At 35.8% G+C, this 18,422-nt stretch overlaps 1 protein-coding gene across 1 annotated transcript in view; it reads right to left on the bottom strand.

The window, feature by feature from the left end:
- ENPP3 (ectonucleotide pyrophosphatase/phosphodiesterase 3) overlaps positions 1–18,422 on the bottom strand; it is a 66,507-nt gene that overhangs the window by 37,977 nt on the left and 10,108 nt on the right. Inside the window, exons 3-9 of the mRNA XM_081139996.1 lie at positions 17,273–17,395; positions 15,552–15,677; positions 11,928–11,988; positions 9,989–10,086; positions 3,707–3,786; positions 1,596–1,715; positions 971–1,080 (exon numbers count right to left, since the gene is read on the bottom strand). Coding sequence (XP_080996122.1) covers positions 971–1,080; positions 1,596–1,715; positions 3,707–3,786; positions 9,989–10,086; positions 11,928–11,988; positions 15,552–15,677; positions 17,273–17,395 — 718 coding nt within the window. The remainder of the gene's footprint in view (positions 1–970; positions 1,081–1,595; positions 1,716–3,706; positions 3,787–9,988; positions 10,087–11,927; positions 11,989–15,551; positions 15,678–17,272; positions 17,396–18,422) is intronic.

Here is an 18,422-nt window from a genome sequence, read left to right as displayed (position 1 = left end):
TGCACTTATAGAGGAAACTCTTAGTGCCAAACACTATTTGTTGATTTTGAACAGAATTGGTCAGTGAGCAAACCAAAGACACCCTTGTTCCTGAAGACTACATTCTCTTGAAGGAAGACCAAATAATGAACAATAAACCTAATACATAAATCATAGTGTGCTAAAAATAAAATGCTGTGAAAAACAAGAGAGACAAGCAGAGAAAGGGACACTGAGAAAGCGGGGTGAGGGGGTTGGGATTCAAAATCTTAGTGCAATCAGGCTAAGAGGAAATTGAGAAGGTAATTTTTGAGCAATGCCCTGAAGGAGATGAGAGTACAGGCTGTGCAGGTACAAGGAGTGAGATTATCTCAGACAGAGAACAGCCAGCTCAGAGGCCCAATAGTAGAAGCAAGCCTGGAGTGCTGAGGCCCACTAAGGTCAGTGTGGCTCCAGCAGAGTGAGCACGCAGGGAAGGAATGAGAGAGGAGATCTGAGAGGTAGGGGTGGGGGACACTGGGGGTCATACTACGTAGAGACTTGTAGGCTTTTACTGTGAGTGAAGCTGGGCCATTGAAGTTTTCAGAGCAAAGGAGTATCATAATTGGACCTATGTTTCTTTGTGTGTGCTTTTTTTAAGTAATCATCCTGGCTGGTAGGTTGAGAATAGATTGTAGGGAACAAGAATAGAAGTAGGGAGATATATAAAGAGACCACTAAAGTAATAAAGGCAAAAGGCGATGGTAGCTCAAACCAGTGTTAATGCTGGAGGTAACAGAATGTTCTCAGTGCATATTTTGAATTAGAGTGACAAGCATTTGCTGACAGACTGGATGAGGGATGTAAGAGAAGGAATCAATGATGACTTCAAGATTTTGGGTCCCAAAATTGGAAGAATAGAATTACCATCAAGGTTAAAACCAAAAAAAAAGAAGAAAAAATTCTAATCATTCTTGTCTAGATGGAGTTATATCTGCAAGTGCTTCATTACCGGTTGTAAGTCTGATATATGTCAGGAAAGGAGCCATTTATAAACACGTCTGATCCTGGCCAAAAGTAGGAAGCAGCTTTTAAGCCTTGATACCTTGCTGTCAGCCAAATCTATAAGAGAAAAGTTAAGTTGAAGTCAAGGGAATAATCAGTTTGGGTAGAAATGGAGCCACATATTAGAAACTAAATGATATTAATAGTCTCAAAATTTATTCAATTATTAAAATGTATTTAAATTATTAAGAAGTTATCTTTGTAACAGTTAAAAAATATATCATTATCCAGGGATCCACCTGAAAAATAAAAAATGAAGTGGTAAGAAAGAAAATCTTTTATTTTAAATTGGTAAATTACAGTTTTCCTTTCCTTTTTAAAGAATTATAAAACAGAAAAAGGGAAAAAAAGATCATCTTTCTAAGTAACTTCCAGATTGATATCCAAAATTCAACAGAAGGTCATTTAAGTGAATAATCATAAAGGCTATGAATAGTGGTTGAATACCTTCCCACCCCCAGTCCTTAGAACTAGAAAGATAAGGTAAAGCTCAAAGTAGAGAGAGAAGAGGGGCCCACTGTCTCAGTGGGATATGGAGGTTACTTTGGTGCCATAAGTGGAATGCTACGTACTGGTTGCCCTTGCCACCAGGCTGGATTATCTTTCTCCTTTGAAGAAAGTGAAAAATTCTTGTTGAGGTTTACATCATACATATTATTGTCAATGATGCCATGTGATTCTGGATATAAGCCCTAAAATAATAATTTAAAAAAAAGATTTAAGATAAAATAACATATTAATAAAACATTTAAATTGAAATAGCATAAGATCTATAATCATATCTTGGAAGAATGTCATATACACTTCAATGTAAAACCCCGGAATCTGAATCCAAATACCTAGTTCTACCATGGCCTATAGCAGCAAGTGAATGATATTAGGTAAATGGTTTGTGTTGATGATTTTAATATAACCCTTGTGAGATTAAAAACTATTTGTTAATTAAGGTTCCCTGTATTACAGTAAGGACTAGCCACTGGTTATGTCAGCAATAATGTCACAAAATTTACTACATAGAAGCTTTTAAGTATCAAATTTCCTAGCAAAATAGATTAAAGTGTGTCACCAGCATATTAAAAGGGAGCCTGCCAAGTCACTACCCATCTTCCCTCAATCCAATCATTCCTTCAATCCAACCACAAATATTCATTCAATCATTCCACACACTTTCACTGAATGTCTATGAAATCCCATGCACTTGTAATAACTTTCAGATATTTCAGAATATATATATACATATGAATACATATATTCAGTCAATCAATAGCAGTTATAATTATATAATTTCTTATTTATATATACATACTTATATAAATTGCATCTTATATATGAATTTTTATGTTTTTATGTACACATAGGGTGAATTCTTGTTATTCATAGTATATACAGTTGTTGCCAACACCAAATAACTGCACCAAATAACTCTCTAAGGAGACTACAGGGTTAGGCTCCTGTGAGCCTCTGATCACGACAGTTTTGTCTACTGACCAATAAATAATCTTGTTTTATGTGTATTTCTGTTTAAAAATACATTATGTAATGAATATTGTTGGTTCACAATAACTCATGCCTGAAAGAAGCATATTGAACACACACATTTTCTCTGTAAGACGCATCACAGCCTTCTTGCTCTTAGGAACCCTAGACAGCATTTTAGCACTACACTTGAAGGGCATTTTAAACAGGAAAATCACCAACAAAAAGCACAAACATACAAAATGCATGGCACTAAACAGACAATAGACTATAAGAACAATGTTTACAATATGAGAGCTAAAACAAGAAGACAGAGTGGCGCCTTGCTAGACCTCATCTGGGAACATGTGAGTTGGGTAACGCGAATTTTTTGCTGCTCTATGAATGTTTTCAAATGACTATGACCATATCACAAGCATTGATTTTGAAGTACAAATAAATTTTAGCAAGTAGGTGAATCTGCAAATGCATAACATATATGTATATGTGTGTGTATTTATACATATAGATACACACACATACACATATATCTAATTATTTAAGGGTTTAAATTTAAGTAAGTTATACTCTACAGCAATAACAGACTAAATACAAAGTTGTAAAGACACAGTTATGGCTTTGGCAATAAAGGCTGAGGCAGAGGCCTCCTTAAAAAGTTCTAAACCTACAAATGTTAAATAACTTCATTTTCCTTTGAGTTCATTTTGATCATTTCACTTATGTCTTTTCATACATTGAGGAGAATTTACTTGCTTTATTTAAAGAGATATAGCCAGTATCAATTCACTTATGAAACAATGACTTTATCGAGTTAAATATAATGAAAAGACTGGGACAGAAAGAAATTCCCCACATCAAAGTGGCTGTCCTCATTCGTAGCCTACCATTCCCAGCGGACCTTCAAATAAGTGAGGCTAATCAAAAGATCAGAGGAGAATGGTATTTCTCACACCCAAGAGGCTACCTGGCCTATGAAAATGGTGAATTAACCTATTGCCTGGACACTCATTCATATTTATCACTTCACAGCAACACACTGGCCCCATACTGACCCTTTCAAGCCTGAATTAAGCCATGAACTATCACCACATGTGTTTGTAAAATGTGTGCCATGGCTCCTCCATCCAGTTCCTGCCTAAATATGTTTGGTAGTGTGGTTAGTTGCCTGTCTGTGGCCTGTCAGCCTTCCATAGGGCCAAGTACTTACCGTGACAATGGTATAATGATTTGGAAAGGTCTTGGTTGGATAGACAGATCTCAGGTATTTTGAATGAATTCCACACATTTCTGCAACAAAGTATAGTGAGAAATTAAGAAGTTGTTACTCCTTAGAAGTTTTTTGGGTAACTAAAAATCTGGACATAATCTTCCCAGAGAAATAGAAAACTAACTAAAGAATGGGTTGAAGATGGAAAGAGGTTGAAATTCTGAAGCCTGGAATTCCTCAATTCCTAGGAATGACAGTTTTTAGGAGAGGGCTGAGCTAAGTCAAGGGACAGCAAAATAATTTTTCTATAAAGAGCAAGATAATAAATATGTTAGGCTTTGCAAGTCCCTACGATCTGTTGCAACAGTTCAAGCTCTGCTCTTGAGACCCAAAAGCATCCATGGACAATGTATAAACAAATAAGCATGGCTGTGTTCCAACAAAACTTTCTTTATGGTTATTGAAATTTGAATCTCACATAATTTTTATGTGTCATAAAATGTTCTCTTCTTTTTTCCTAACCATTTAAGAATATAAAACAATGCTTAGCATTTAGAGGATCATACAAAACTGGGCAGAATAAGCTGGATTTGGACCATGGGCCACGGCTTGCTAAGCCCTGAGCTAAACATACCCTATATTATACTCAGTCAGCTTTATGTGCTTTTGCTGTTCACCCACTTTCTGACCCAAGCCACTACATTAGAATTTTTATATAACATTTGCATCTCAGCTAATAGTTCTTATATGTAAAGTATCCAATATAACAGAAGTCAACACAACTACTACATAACTAAAAAGGAATTTTATTTGTGTAAATGCATAAGCCCACGTCATGTAGTAATGTTTACAAAATGAGCTAACTTTGCTGCTTATTATTTTCCGCAGTTTCCATTTGATGAGTGAAGTTTCCTGTAATTTGTTTTCCACAAAGCATGGCATAAATTTTGCTTTCAATTGTTCTCTTGTTTTCTGTCTGTACAATCATCTGCTTAAGGAAGTCAGAACCATTAGAGCATTGATATTTCCTCTGCAGCAGCAAAGTACAAGAACTTTTTCATCCTAAAACCCTGTCCACTCTAATTCTAAAAGAAAGCCTCACCATTATAGGTTCTATTTAGTTTAAACCAAAAACTGAAAATGATTGTTGTCCAGTAAGTAACAAACTTTGCAGCTTGAAATAACAAATGTTTTCTCAAATACATTTGGAGTTAGTCTCCTTTCCAGCCTCTAGTTCAGTGTTTCTAATATGACCCAGGAATTTCCTCTTTCAGAACCTTCTTGAGATCCACATCAAGTCTATTAAATAGGACTTTGGTGGGGATGAGGGGCTGGGTGGAAAGTGAAGAAAAGGGAGATCAAAACCAAAAAATCTACATTTTTAACAGCATTCGAGTGGTTCTGATGTACTTAAGTTTGAGGCCTGCTCTAGGAACAGACTCATAGGTCTAATTAAAGATTAAAATACTTTTAAGTCAGTGCTGCCAATAAATGAACCTGTCCTCAGTCAGGGAAAGATGTATTTAATATTGTTAAGATGTCATATGATAAGGAAATGAAATAAAATATAATCCACTTATAACTAAAAGAATTTAAGTGGGGGGAAAAAAATCACACAGTAAACAGAGAGATAAAGCCAGTTTCTGTTTTTATTTCCTTCAACCATGAATGACACAGGAAAATTCTTAAATGCATAAAGATACAGAGAATTAAATAAAATACAAACTAAACTACAGGTATTGTGAAAATATGACACCTCCCTAGTTCAAACGTCTTAAACAGACACACCTACTATCTACAGACTCAGATGACAATTTTGGATCACCTGCCTTTGAACCAGAGCTATTATAGACCAATTCACAGAAAACAAGATCTTCTACCATTGTTTTCCCAGATGTTAGGGATCTAAATTATGGCTGAATAGAATAATTCTGAAAGGACACACAATAAATTGATTAGAGTAGTTGCCTCTGCAGAGAAAAACCAGGAATATCAATAAAAAAAAGGACGTTTTTTATTGTTGTTGGTTGGTTGTTTTTTACTATATACTCTTTAATGCGTCTAGTTTGCATAGTTTACTGCTTAAGAAAACATTTTTTAAAGTTCCAGTCAAAAAATTTTGAAAATATAAATGGGATAAATATATATCCATAGTAACTATGAACTATAAGAAGGAGCAGAAGACTAAATGGATGAATAGGTAAAACAGCTAAAGACTGTACAGATATTGCAAAAGTAGTACCAGGGAGCAAGTTTATAGTAACAAACACCTACATCAAAAAAGAAATTTCAAATAACCTAATTTTGCACCTCAAAAAAATAGAAAAGAAAAACAAAGTAAAGTTAGCAGAAGAAAAAAAAATAAAGATTATAGCAGAAATAAAATAGAGAATCAAAAACAAAAAATAGATATAAAACTTTATGAACTGAAATTTATTTTCTCAGTAAAATCAGAAAAGAGGAGACATTACAACAAATACCCAGAAATAAAAAGGATTATAAGAGAATACTATGAACAATTATACTTCACAAACTGGATAACCTGGAAGAGAAGAACTTCTAGAAACAACAACTTACCAAAACTGATTCATAAAGAAATAGAAAATTTGAACAGACCTGTAACTAGTAAGGAAATTTAATCAGTAATAAAAACCTTCCAACAACAACAAAAGCACAGGACCAGAGGGCTTTCTCACTGGCAAATTCTACCAAATATTTAAAGAATTAATGCCAATGATTTTCAAACTCTCTCAAAAAACTGAAGAGGAGATACTTCCAAACTCATTTTATGAAGTCAGCATTACTCTGATACCAAAGCCAGAAAAAGACACCATAAGAAAAGAAAACTACAGGCCAATATCCCCAATAAACATAGACACTAAAATCTTCAACAAAATGCTAGCAAACTGGATTCATCATCACATTAAAAAAATCATATACGGTGACTAAGTGGAATTTATCCCTGGGATGCAAAAAAGCTTCTGCAAAGCAAAGGAAACCATCAGACTGAAAAGGAAACCTATAGAATGAGATAAAATATTTGCAAACCATGTATTTGATAAGGCATTAGTTTCTAAAATATATAATGAACTTTTACAACTCAAAAGAAAACAACAAATAACCCAATTTTAAAATGGGCTAAGACTTGAATAGGTATTTTTCCAAAGACACAAACAGCCTACAGGTATATAAAAGATGGTCAATGTCACTAAACATCAGGGAAATACAAATCAGTACCACAATGAGATATTACCACCCACTTATTAGGATGGCAATTATAAAGAAAGAAAAAAAGAGGAATGTTTTTTGGATAAATGTGGAGAATTTTGGTGAAGATATGAAGAAGTTACAACCTTTGTACACTATTGATAAGAACACAAAATAGTGCAGTCACTGTGGAAAAATGTGAAGTTTCCTGTAATAAAAATATAGCTACCATATGATCCAGCAATCCCACTTCTGGGTATTTATCCAAAAGAATTGAGGTCAGGATCTCAGAAAAATATTAAGATTCCTATGTTCAATGTAGCATTATTCATAATAGCTCAGGTATGGAAACACCCTATAAATGTTCATCAACAGAAAAATGATTATCAAATAAACAAAAAATGGGTTTTTATAAAAAGTAGCATATATATATATATGTATATATATATATATATATACACACATATATATATATATATGAACTTTATTCAGCTTTAAAAAAGAAAATCCTACAATAAGCAACCACATATATGAAACTTGAGGAAGTGAAATAAGCCTGTCCCAGAAAGACAAATACTGCATGATATTGCATATATTAGGTATCTAAAAGAGTCAAACTCATAGAAGCAAACAACAGAATAATAGTTGGCAGGGGCTAGAGGGAAAAGCAAATGGACAGCTGCTAATCAGGGAGCATAAAATTTAGGTTACACGAGATGTATACATTCTAGAGATCTGCTGTACAACATTATGCCTATGCTACATTGGACACTTAAAATCTGTTAAGTGGGTAGATCTCATATTAAGTGTTGTTACCACAATAAGAATTTTATTTTATTTTATTTTTTTAAATATATCTTTATTGATTTCAGAGAGAGGAAAGGAGAGGCAGAGAGAGAGATAGAAACATCAATGATGAGAGAGTCACTGATCGAGCCCGCAACCCGGGCATGTGCCCTCACCAGGAATCGAACCCCGATTGCCTGGATCCCAGGTAGACGCTCAACCGCTGAGCCACGCCCGGCTAGGCCACAATAAGAATTTTTTAAAAATAAAGAAGAGAAGGAAGAAGAAGAGCAGAAGGCAGACAGCAAATGGCATCTGCTGTGGAGAATTTAAGTGTCTACTGTTCATGAATGTCAACCTCGCTAACCCTAATCTTCAAAACTCTGCATATGTTACCTGCCAGATCTACTTGTTACTACTAGTCTTGTTCTATCCCTGGTTTCCTACCTGACTCTCCAGGAAGCCTGGCTGCCAGTTCAAGCCAAATCACTTCTATCCCACCTGACATCTGGGGCTGGCCCTTTGTTTCCACTCACCCTGAGACAAGACAATGACCTGGCCTTCTCACTAGAGTTGAATCCTGAGAGTTCCCTTGGTAGCCAGTGATATGACTCTCTGAGCTGTGGTATTAGTTCATGCTCAGTTTCCACAACCACTGTAGCCAAACTGAACCCAGGCAGCTTAGTGAGGCACTAGAGATGGGGTTCTAGACTTCCTTAAAGTGATGCCTGCTGTCACGTAACTGACCTCAAGCCTACCATTCCAGGGAGGTCCTAATTCTACTCTTTAACCACCTCTGCTCTTAATTGGGCCTCCTAGAAAAAGCCCATTTTGCCTTAGTTGGCCTAGATAGTGATGTCTTCACAAAGGATATTGTCTGGTTGACTTAAAAAATATTTTAAACCTTAAGGGTAAGGTCTCAATGGCCCAATATTTCATTAGCATTATTTCCAATTCTCAATGGCAGGAGAAAATAAAATAATTCCACTTCAAAGAGGTTCAGTTCAGCCTAGCTAGTTAAATTCTCCTTTGGACACAGAATTTGATATGTAGATTATTAAGGGAGATTCAGATAAGAAAATAGAAACCGAGAGGTATTAACTAATTTTTCAGGCCAAAGTAACTCAGCAATATGTGACCAGTACTGAATTTTGAGCTAGTTCTACTGGAGCCCCAAACTCTTAATCTCTTTGCTAAAGATCTGTCTCAGAGAATGAGAAGCTGAGGAGACAAAATACCTTGTATTGTAGGGGAAGTAGTTTATCTGTCTACAATCATAATTTTAGAGCTGGAATTAGCAGTAGAAATCATGAGATCTAATTCTCTCATTTTACAAATGAGGAAACTGAGGCGCAGAAAGGATAACTGACTTACCCAGGGTCAAACAGGAATTTTTAAATTTGGAGAATAAAAAAACAGGAAACCAGTAAAATCATAATAAAATTTGAGGACCTTAGAAGTAAAAAAAAAGGGGGGGGGCAGGGCTGGTAGAAGGAGGAAGAAAGAAAGACAGGAATTAGAAAGCAGTGACTAATATAGACCCTGGAGCCAACCCTCTGATACTTCTTAACTCTGTGTCTTTGGTATCCAATTCCTCTTTACTATTAGCTTTATATTGTATGAAGACCAAGTGCCCTAACACAGAAGTATAATATCATAATAAAGACTATAAAAATGGTTATAGTAGGAAGTTAAAATCATCCAATGTACACTACGGATATATTCTCACAGCATTCCTATCAGGCTGAAAGTGACCATTTTATATATGAAGAGACGATGGCACCAATAGGTGAGACAAATTGCCCAGTCATCTCACACCTAGTAAATGGTAGAGCCAGGTTCCAGGTACTTTGATTCCAGAACTAGACATAGATACTGGACTATTCACTTACTGAAGTATTGGTATGTGCTGGCTCTGTCTAGTCCACTCAGGCTTCTTCAGGATCCTGTTTTTGCTGGTCATATCTACCTTGCTGAGACTCAGAACCCAGGCCTGACAAACACCAGTTTTGAGACAATATACATGAACAGATTTTCATAGAGCAGAAGATATATTCAAAATATAAGACAAATCAAAATTTAAAAAGAGATGAACATGCTACCAAAAAAGGAAGGAGGGGCCAGCAAGGATGAAAATAGATATCATGTAGTAAAGTCATCAGGATCTTGAGAGCACCTAGACTAAGACAAACCACTAATGTTAAAAGTCAGAAAGAGCTGTGCACCATCTAAAGACTTACTAACTAGGTGTCCCTATCATTCACTTGCCTCCGGTTGTAGAAGACTTACTCATTTTATCAATATTAGGCATCAGAGTGCTCCATGTCTGCAAGTACTCAGCTCTAAATCCATCCATGGAAAACAAAATAACTGGTGGCAAGTCAAATCTAAAAATGGAAAACAAAAAAGTTCATTCTTTTGAGTGTTAAAAAAAGATACTTTTCTGTACTACTTACAATTCTCCAAACTAAGAAATTCTTAGAAAAAAATAGTTCTAGGTCAAGTTTTCCTTTCTATTTTTTTTTAAATTGTTATTCTCCTTAATAATCAATACTTCCAGTATTTCAGTAATCTAATAAAATGGACTATATTTTTTTAAAAACACAAGTATTACATAAATTATGTGGGACTTTCAATTTTGAGATCTACTACTCTGAGTTCTAGAGTTTAAATAAGTTTGGCTAACTTTATTTCCATACATACATAAAGATAACAAAAAATGGAGGGAGGGAGTGGGTAGGGGTGGAAAAGTGTAGGTACAGGGGGAATAAATGGTGATGGGAAAAAATATATATATATATTTTAAAACACAAGAGAACATATGGTATGATTCCACCTATATAAAATTTAAGAATAGAAATCTATAGTGATAGAAATCAGAACATGAAGCATCTTTCTGGGGTGATGCAAATATTCTATATTTTGGAAATATTCTGTATCTGTGGGTTACACAGACTTCTGAAATTCCAAATTTCATAATACTGTACATATAAGTGAGCATTTCAATGCCTATGAATTATACCTCAAAAGTAAAAATGGAAAATTGGGACTGTTTTAACTACAATGTACAGAAAATTCATCAAGAAATTAAAGTGGTGTGTTGCAATCTGCATTGGAAAATACTTATTTTTATAAAGTTGTTAGTATGATGCTAATTTAAAAATTTATGTTTATAAATATGCCATCAAAATAACATTGCAGCTCAAAAACAGGGTCAAATGCCTATGAGGTCAAGATGGTGATTTATAGTGGAGGGACTGAGCAAAAGGGTGTGGTGGGGAGAGAGAGAAAACTCATGGACATGGGTAAGTGTGGTAATTTTGGGGGTGATGGGGATGGGTAGAGATGGTAGAGGGCATAAAAGATGATGGAAAAAGTAAAGTATATTTTAAAAGATGTTGATTTAATTCTATGAACAAAAAAAAGAAGCTATGTAATAAACCTGATGAGCTATGGGGTGGGGGTGGGGGGAGGAACACATAGCAGGCCTGACAAGCTCAGTGACCAAAGTATCCACACAGGGAGGTCTGATCACGAATTCCTAACTGGGCAGGTCTTATCAGGTAGTCACATTCCAGGCCTATAGCTTCCTTAGCAAAGGTCAGTCTTTAACTTAAGTGAACCCTGTCCACTGTTCTTAAGTATCTAGGATAAATACCTTTGAAATGTCAGAGTAATTTTCTTTCCTAGAACCCTGAAGGCACAACCACAAGCCCCAGAGCACGACAAGTGAAACTTGTTCCCGTGTACCATTGCTATGTGCTGTAAATGTTCATTATTAACTGCCCTGTACCCACCAATGTAAAAAAAGTATGTGTTTCTCCATTTTGCTTTTTATCCAAACCTCCTGCCTGCTTAATCTACCACCAATGGATTTCATGTAACCCTCCTTACATCTTCTCCTTCGATTCTAACGTATAAAATAAGCTGCAAAACTGCCATTCTCCAGGGTATTTTCTCAATCCATTGAGATTTTGCTTTCTGGCATGTCCTCAAACTTTTGGCTCAAATAAACTTATAAAACTTTTCTATAGGATGGACATTATTTTTTTGGCAATTCTCACAGGAAATCTGCTGAACTAGAGTTTGAGTCATAAGAAATCCAACCTCATGTTAACTTTCTTGTTTCGAAATGTAAACAGAGCTGAGGAAATTCCATCCTGCCTCTCAGCTACCTTCCTATGTGCCACCTGTTGAAGAGGAAGAAAATGCCCCATGTAATTCTCACCCTTCTGGACACTGAGATGTCGGGGCTGTGTCGCACTTTTCTTTCACCCATGGGGTTTCTCCTGAAAAGCATAAGATCAAAATCTTTAGATTGCTGCGCCACAGACAAGAAAAGAGAAACAAATGTTCAATGGACATGATCTTTCCAAACTACAATTTGTGTTGCTCCAATGAGTAAATTCTTCCAGAACAGGTTAAGTGTTATTTTATATGTTGGCAAGGTCAGTGCCTCTGGTGATCTGCACAGATCAGAAATCTCCACTAACTGAATACCAGGAAGCCCACCTTTGCCAAGAAAAACAAAGGGGATTCCTTTTCTAGACCCCTGAAGAAATTTTGGGAGAGGTGTTGGGAGAAATAAAGAGTATATTTTGTTAAGAAAAATAATCCAAAACTTGAGCTTTAGAAAGGGACAATTTCTTTTCCTTTTTTAATAATGGTTTTAACCTCAGGGACAATATTTTTCCATTAGGAAAAAAATGAGCTTAATAAATACAGATATACAATTTTAAAAAGAGAGAAAAGAAATCATTAAAAAAAGAAATAGCCAATGGTAATAACTGCTATAAATTGGGGGAAACTGAACAATTTGTAAGAGCTTAACTTAAAATTTCTTATTCCAGCCCGGCCGGCATGGCTCAGCAACTGAGCGTTGACCTATAATCCAGGAGATCAAGGTTTGATTCCCAGCCGGGGCACATATTCAGGTTGTGGGCTCGATCCCCAGTGAGGGGTGTGCAGGAGGCAGCCGATCAATGACTCTCTCATCATTGATGTTTCTGTTTCTCTCTCCCTCTCCCTTCCTCTCTCTGAAATCAATAAAGACATATTAAAAAATAAAATAAAATAAACAATAAAAATTCTTATCCCATAGATGTTTCTGTTTATAGAACATTCCAGGTAATTGATAAAGAATAAATTATATAATATGAATGTCATCATTTGCAACCCCTATTGGATGTAGGCAATGACCATCAATAGCTAACATCTCCCGAAAAAGAGACAAGCAGACAAGATGTTCCTCTTCATGGAAGTAACACACCATTTATGAAATATACTTGCAAAATAGATAAACAAGTTGCACCAGAATCTGAAAAGTCTTCAGGTTCTAACTGCCAATTTGCAGGGAATATAGAGGATGACAAAATACCTATCACAGAGGATGCAATATGCAACACCCAGAATGGAAAACTCTATAAGACAAATGACGCAATTTCTCCAAAATGTAAATTGCAAGGGGGAAAAAAGAGAAAAGGAGAATCTACTTTTAAAGGACTTGAAATATATCAGCCAGTTTCTATCTGGATCATACTTCAGACAATCTTTTAAATAAGTATTAGAGACAATCAGAAAGTATTGAACACAATGGATATTTGATGGCAAATGATTATCAATTATATTTTAGATATGTTAATGTATTGTAATTTTGTTAAATTCTCATCTTTTTAAGATACACACTGAAAATATTTATAAATGAATTATATCAACTCTAGAATTTGCTTCAAAGTAAGCTAAAATTTTGAGAGAGGCATTGAGAGAAATAAAGAGTATATTTTGTTAAGAAAAATAATCCAAAACTTGAAAATAGCCAAAAGAAGGACTGATCACTAAATTTCACTTCAATACCATGCTTGAAATTATCTAAAAAACCCACACATGAATTACCCAGTTACCTAGGAGTATATACCTTTATCTAGCTAATTCTTTACAATTTATTTTTCAACTCAATAAGGGTAGCAGTTAACTGATAGAAAACTAATAGCGATATAACTGATTCTTGCTTGATAGAACATTTTATTCCAACATTCAGTTTCATATTTACTTAGTCTCTTTGACTCTTTCTGAGCCAGCTTAACATCTTGGTTATCTCATTAATGGGTTAATAAATCTTTAACATATTCACTTTGCCTTCTCATGAGATTAGTGTTTTTATTTTTTTTGAAAATTACACTGTGTCAGTGAGACACAATTAGCCAGAAGTTGATCTTTGCTGAAGCTAGGTGGTACACATATGGGAAAACATCATATTCTTCTCTCCTTTGTATGTTAGAAGTTTATCACAAAGTTCTTAAAAATTCTAAATTTAAAAAGTGACCAGTTGTTTTTGTGTATAAAAATTATTAAAATCCCCTCAAATAACTGTCTGAAGATATAATTTTGGCAAGAACCCCTTAACATCTTTAAATATAATGTGTTAATCCCTAGAAAACATTTATTTTTGTTTAAAAAATAAAATGATTAACTCTATCAAACTACACAGTTAGTGTTAATGGCAAACTTCAACACTGCTTATAACAATTACTTTTGTTTCTGTGCAATTGTGTAATATTACACAATGAACTCAGTGGAAAAATTCACCACTTGACCCGAGGACTAATCTTGAGATAAAAATTAAGAGTTACAAAGTTGGAGTGGAAGGCAGGAGATACAGAGCTCAGAGGCAATATGATCAGTGAACTTATTAGAGAAATAAGCAAACTAGAAACTACACTTGCTATTGTGAATTTAGAGAAATTTTTAATGATGCAATATCCACTATATCAAATACTATATCAAAATATCAAACAATTATTTTTTAAAAACAGAGTTCCCATTTCAGGCTTATATTTTCCTTTCTGGTTGCCCTTTTTAGCTGATTTTCAATTATATTTTATGTAAAAACTATTATTACAAACCCTATATTCTATTAAGGGATTATATAGTGAATGATTCTACTTCAACATTTTCCTCCTGTTTTAAAAAAATATCAGAATTCAACCTAATCTCTTTTTTACCTAAAAATATTAAAAGTGTGCCCGGCCGGGCGTGGCTCAGCGGTTGAGCGTCGACCTGGGATCCAGGCGATCAGGGTTCGATTCCCGATCAGGACACATGCCCGGTTGTGGGCTTGATCAATGACTCTCTCATCATTGATGTTTCTGTCTCTCTCTCTCCCTCCTTTCCTCTCTCTAAAATCAATAAAGATATATAAAAAAAAAAAAAACTTTAAAAAAGTAAAAGTGTAAGTTAGCCCAGTTCTGTGTGGTGTTATGAAAAAAGAGTTTACAGCCTGAAGCAATTTTTTGCTATGGGTATATGTGCATTTTTGTAAATCTCATCAGGTGTTCAAAGGTATGGGTGATTTTTTTTTTAATTGCATCACTTATAAAGTGGCAAGCACGTGGAATCAGTAGTTGAATAACTTGGATTCCAATTTTGGCTTCACATTAACTCCTAAGGGTCTTAAATAAGTAGTTTAACCACTCAGGACACGGTTGTTTCAACAATAACATTGGTTTAACAAACTGACATTTGGGCCAAATAATCTCTTTCATGATGTTTTATCCATAGGATCTGCCATCTGGTGTCTTAAACCACAGGTGTGTCCAGCATAGTCACTGGACTGAAAAGGACCTTGCCTTACAGACACCCATGAAACTTGAAGCTTTCTTCCCTTCCCTATAATATCTATGCTATGAGCTCCCTTTCTCTGCAGTGCACAAACCACTTTTCTTTCCACAGTGAACACATTTGTCTTTTTTTTTCTATATGGAGTACTTCTTGACTTGCTTTCATTTTTGCAACCTAGGCCAGCTCTAGGGTCACTAAACTCACTGAGGAAAATGGATCAACATCCTCTGCTTACCTCGGCAGACACTCTTGTAGTCAGCACAGCAGTCCTTCTTCTGCAAACAGTCATCTGAGCAGGAGCAAAGGCTGGACTCTAGTCTGCTCTCCCCGCAGCGAAATTTATTGCACGTCCATATTCGAGCTATAAAATTATATAATTTGGTTCTGAGCATGTAATTTAAGTACCCAGTTTCCTGCATTTCTCTCTGTATTATTGTACAGTCAAATCCTTGGTTTATCTGCATTAATAAATGAAAATTCATAATACAAATGATGGGCAGTCCACCACTTTTCTTCATTTGGTGTGGGTGGCAGAGAGAACTGCAGCTTTATAAGCTATAGCTCTGGTCTACTTAGATAAATCTCTGAATTTGGAGAAACTCTGAACAACAAAGGTAACAGGAACACAGTCAGGTCTGTAAGAATGCAGGCAAGTCAGGGGACCTCCTAGCTGAGAGTCACAGAAATGGCAGATCAGCTCTGTACCATGCCACCTGTGTTCTCTCAGGCTAAGCACTAACCTATGAGATAGTTTAAATAAATCCCAAGCTAAAAACAACAAGAAGGCTGGACTGAGGCTGCTTCCTAGTGACACCTGCCAGGACAAGTGACTAAAATCAATATCAATATCAGCTCTGTGCTTAGAAAAATATGTTGAATAGGTGACTGCTGTGGGCTTCCCTTAAGCATTGAGTTCTCCATTCTCCATTATTTAGAAAGAAAAGACTTTTGGAGATTAAGTGAAAGGAATACAAATCTTACCCTACTAAGTTATTCCTCCCTCTCTTACTCTTTTCAGAGAGCATACTGTAAGGAGTTCCACTGTTCTAATCTTCCCTCTCCTCAAACCGTTAGACCCCCTCCGGCTTCCCTGATTTCTTAGAAAATTAAACATTGCAGACCACTTCTTCCAGCTAGACAACAGTGTTTCTCAAATTGTGTTCTGTGGAGCACTGGCATCAGAACTGCCAAGAATCCCCAGCTTTCCAAGCAAGTCTTATGCACCCTGAGATTTGAGAATGACTATAAATGAAACTAAGCAAGATGAGTAACTTAAATCATAGCAAAACTCCAGTGAAACTTGTGCAATTATACAGCAGTTCATCTGCTCACAATAGTTATTCCTCAGCCTCCTTTTACTAAGGTGTGGACTCTGTGCTTATCACTGTAAAGGGAGGAAGGATAATAATAGACCCGCATACAAGGTTGACTTGTGTCCATCCCCCAAAGAAAGTTGAAGTTCTAACCCCCATGACTATGAATGTGATCTCACTTAGAAAAGGATTGTTGTAGATAATCATGTTAAAATGAGGTCATTAGGGTGGGCCCTAATCTAGTATGTCTGATATTCATATAAAAAGGGGGAATTTGGACACAGAAACACACAGAGGGAAGACTGTGAAGACCCTGTGAAGATAGCGGCAGAGTTTTGAGTTAGGCATCCACAAGCCTAAAAATTCCAAAGATCACCAGCAACTCTCAGAAGCTAGAACAGAGTCATGGAGCAAGTTCTCCTGCACAGCCTCCAGAAGGAACCAACCCTGCCAACCCATGGATCTTGGACTTCCAGCGCCCAGTACTGTGAGAAAATGAGTTTCTGTTGTTTAAACCACCCGCTTTGTGGTACTTTGTTATGGTAGCCCTAGAAAACTACTACACAAGGTGTATTGTGAGCATTTGGACTTGCTAATGATAGCACAACCAACATGATAATAAACTTATGCTCAGAATTCATACTTGATTCCACACAGGTGTCTTCAAAATCCCAGCAGCAGTCGCCTCGGTCTTTACATCCCTCATCACATCGGCAGCCATCCAGTGACTTGTATGAAGAATCAAAGCATTTTTTCCTGCAACTGCCTGTAGAGTGAAGGAAATAAGGAAACCAATGCTTAAAAGTTATCCACTATCTCATAGCTAGACGGTGGAAGCACACAGAAGAAGTACTTAGCCCAAACTAAGACAGACAGACAAATAGCTAATTTTTATTGTATGATCTGCTAGAGAAGTGATAAATAATGAATAATTTCCCTCCAGGACTCCAGAGAGGTATCAGACTCAGAGACACCAGGTACCATTGGGTGAGGGTAGGAGGAACAGGCAGACACTAAGTATAGAATTGACTAAAAGTCTGGATATGGAGCAGTAACTACATCCACCCCACCTCCCACTACAGAATAGAAGCATCATAATCCAGAAGAATTTAGAAGGAATACATTTCATCACAGAGACAGTAGATATAGAGGATGGCTATGATGAGAAAAGATGAACAAGCCCTATCTTTCAATGTGAACAGATGGTTACCAGACAGTTAATCATAGCAGAATACATCCACCATAAAAGACAAAGAACAAAACAAACAAGAAAACAGAAAAAGAAAAACTTGGTTAAAAAGGAAACAATGCAGAGAGCATAAGAGCTAAATACACACATATACACGCACACACAATTGATATTGAGAGTCTCAAAAAAGAGAAAATATTGCATCCATGACATAAGAAAGAAAGCTACAATTTTATTTTACTTTATTTTATTTTATTTTTTGAAAACTACAATTTTAAAAAGAAAAATAACATTCAGGGTGTTTTGGGAAATAAAAATGTGAGGGCAGTGATAAAAATTCAACAGAAAAGTGTGGCAGACAGAAATATTGGTCCTAAAATGATTTCATGCTTTAATTCCTAAGAACATGAATATGTTGCCTTACATAGCAAAGGGACTTTGCAGATGTGATTAAGGCTAATATTTAGTTGACCTTAAAACAAGGAGGTAGTGCCAAAAAATGAAAACAAAGAATAGGGAGATGATGTTATTAAAGAATCATATTATAAAATTTCCCAGAATGGAAAAGCATAAATTATTACCTCAAAATTGCCCACCAAATTTC

This window comes from Miniopterus schreibersii (assembly GCF_964146895.1).
Source record: "Miniopterus schreibersii genome assembly, chromosome: 6".
Classification (NCBI taxonomy): Eukaryota; Metazoa; Chordata; class Mammalia; order Chiroptera; family Miniopteridae; genus Miniopterus; species Miniopterus schreibersii.
This window is presented reverse-complemented; position numbering and strand designations above follow the sequence as displayed.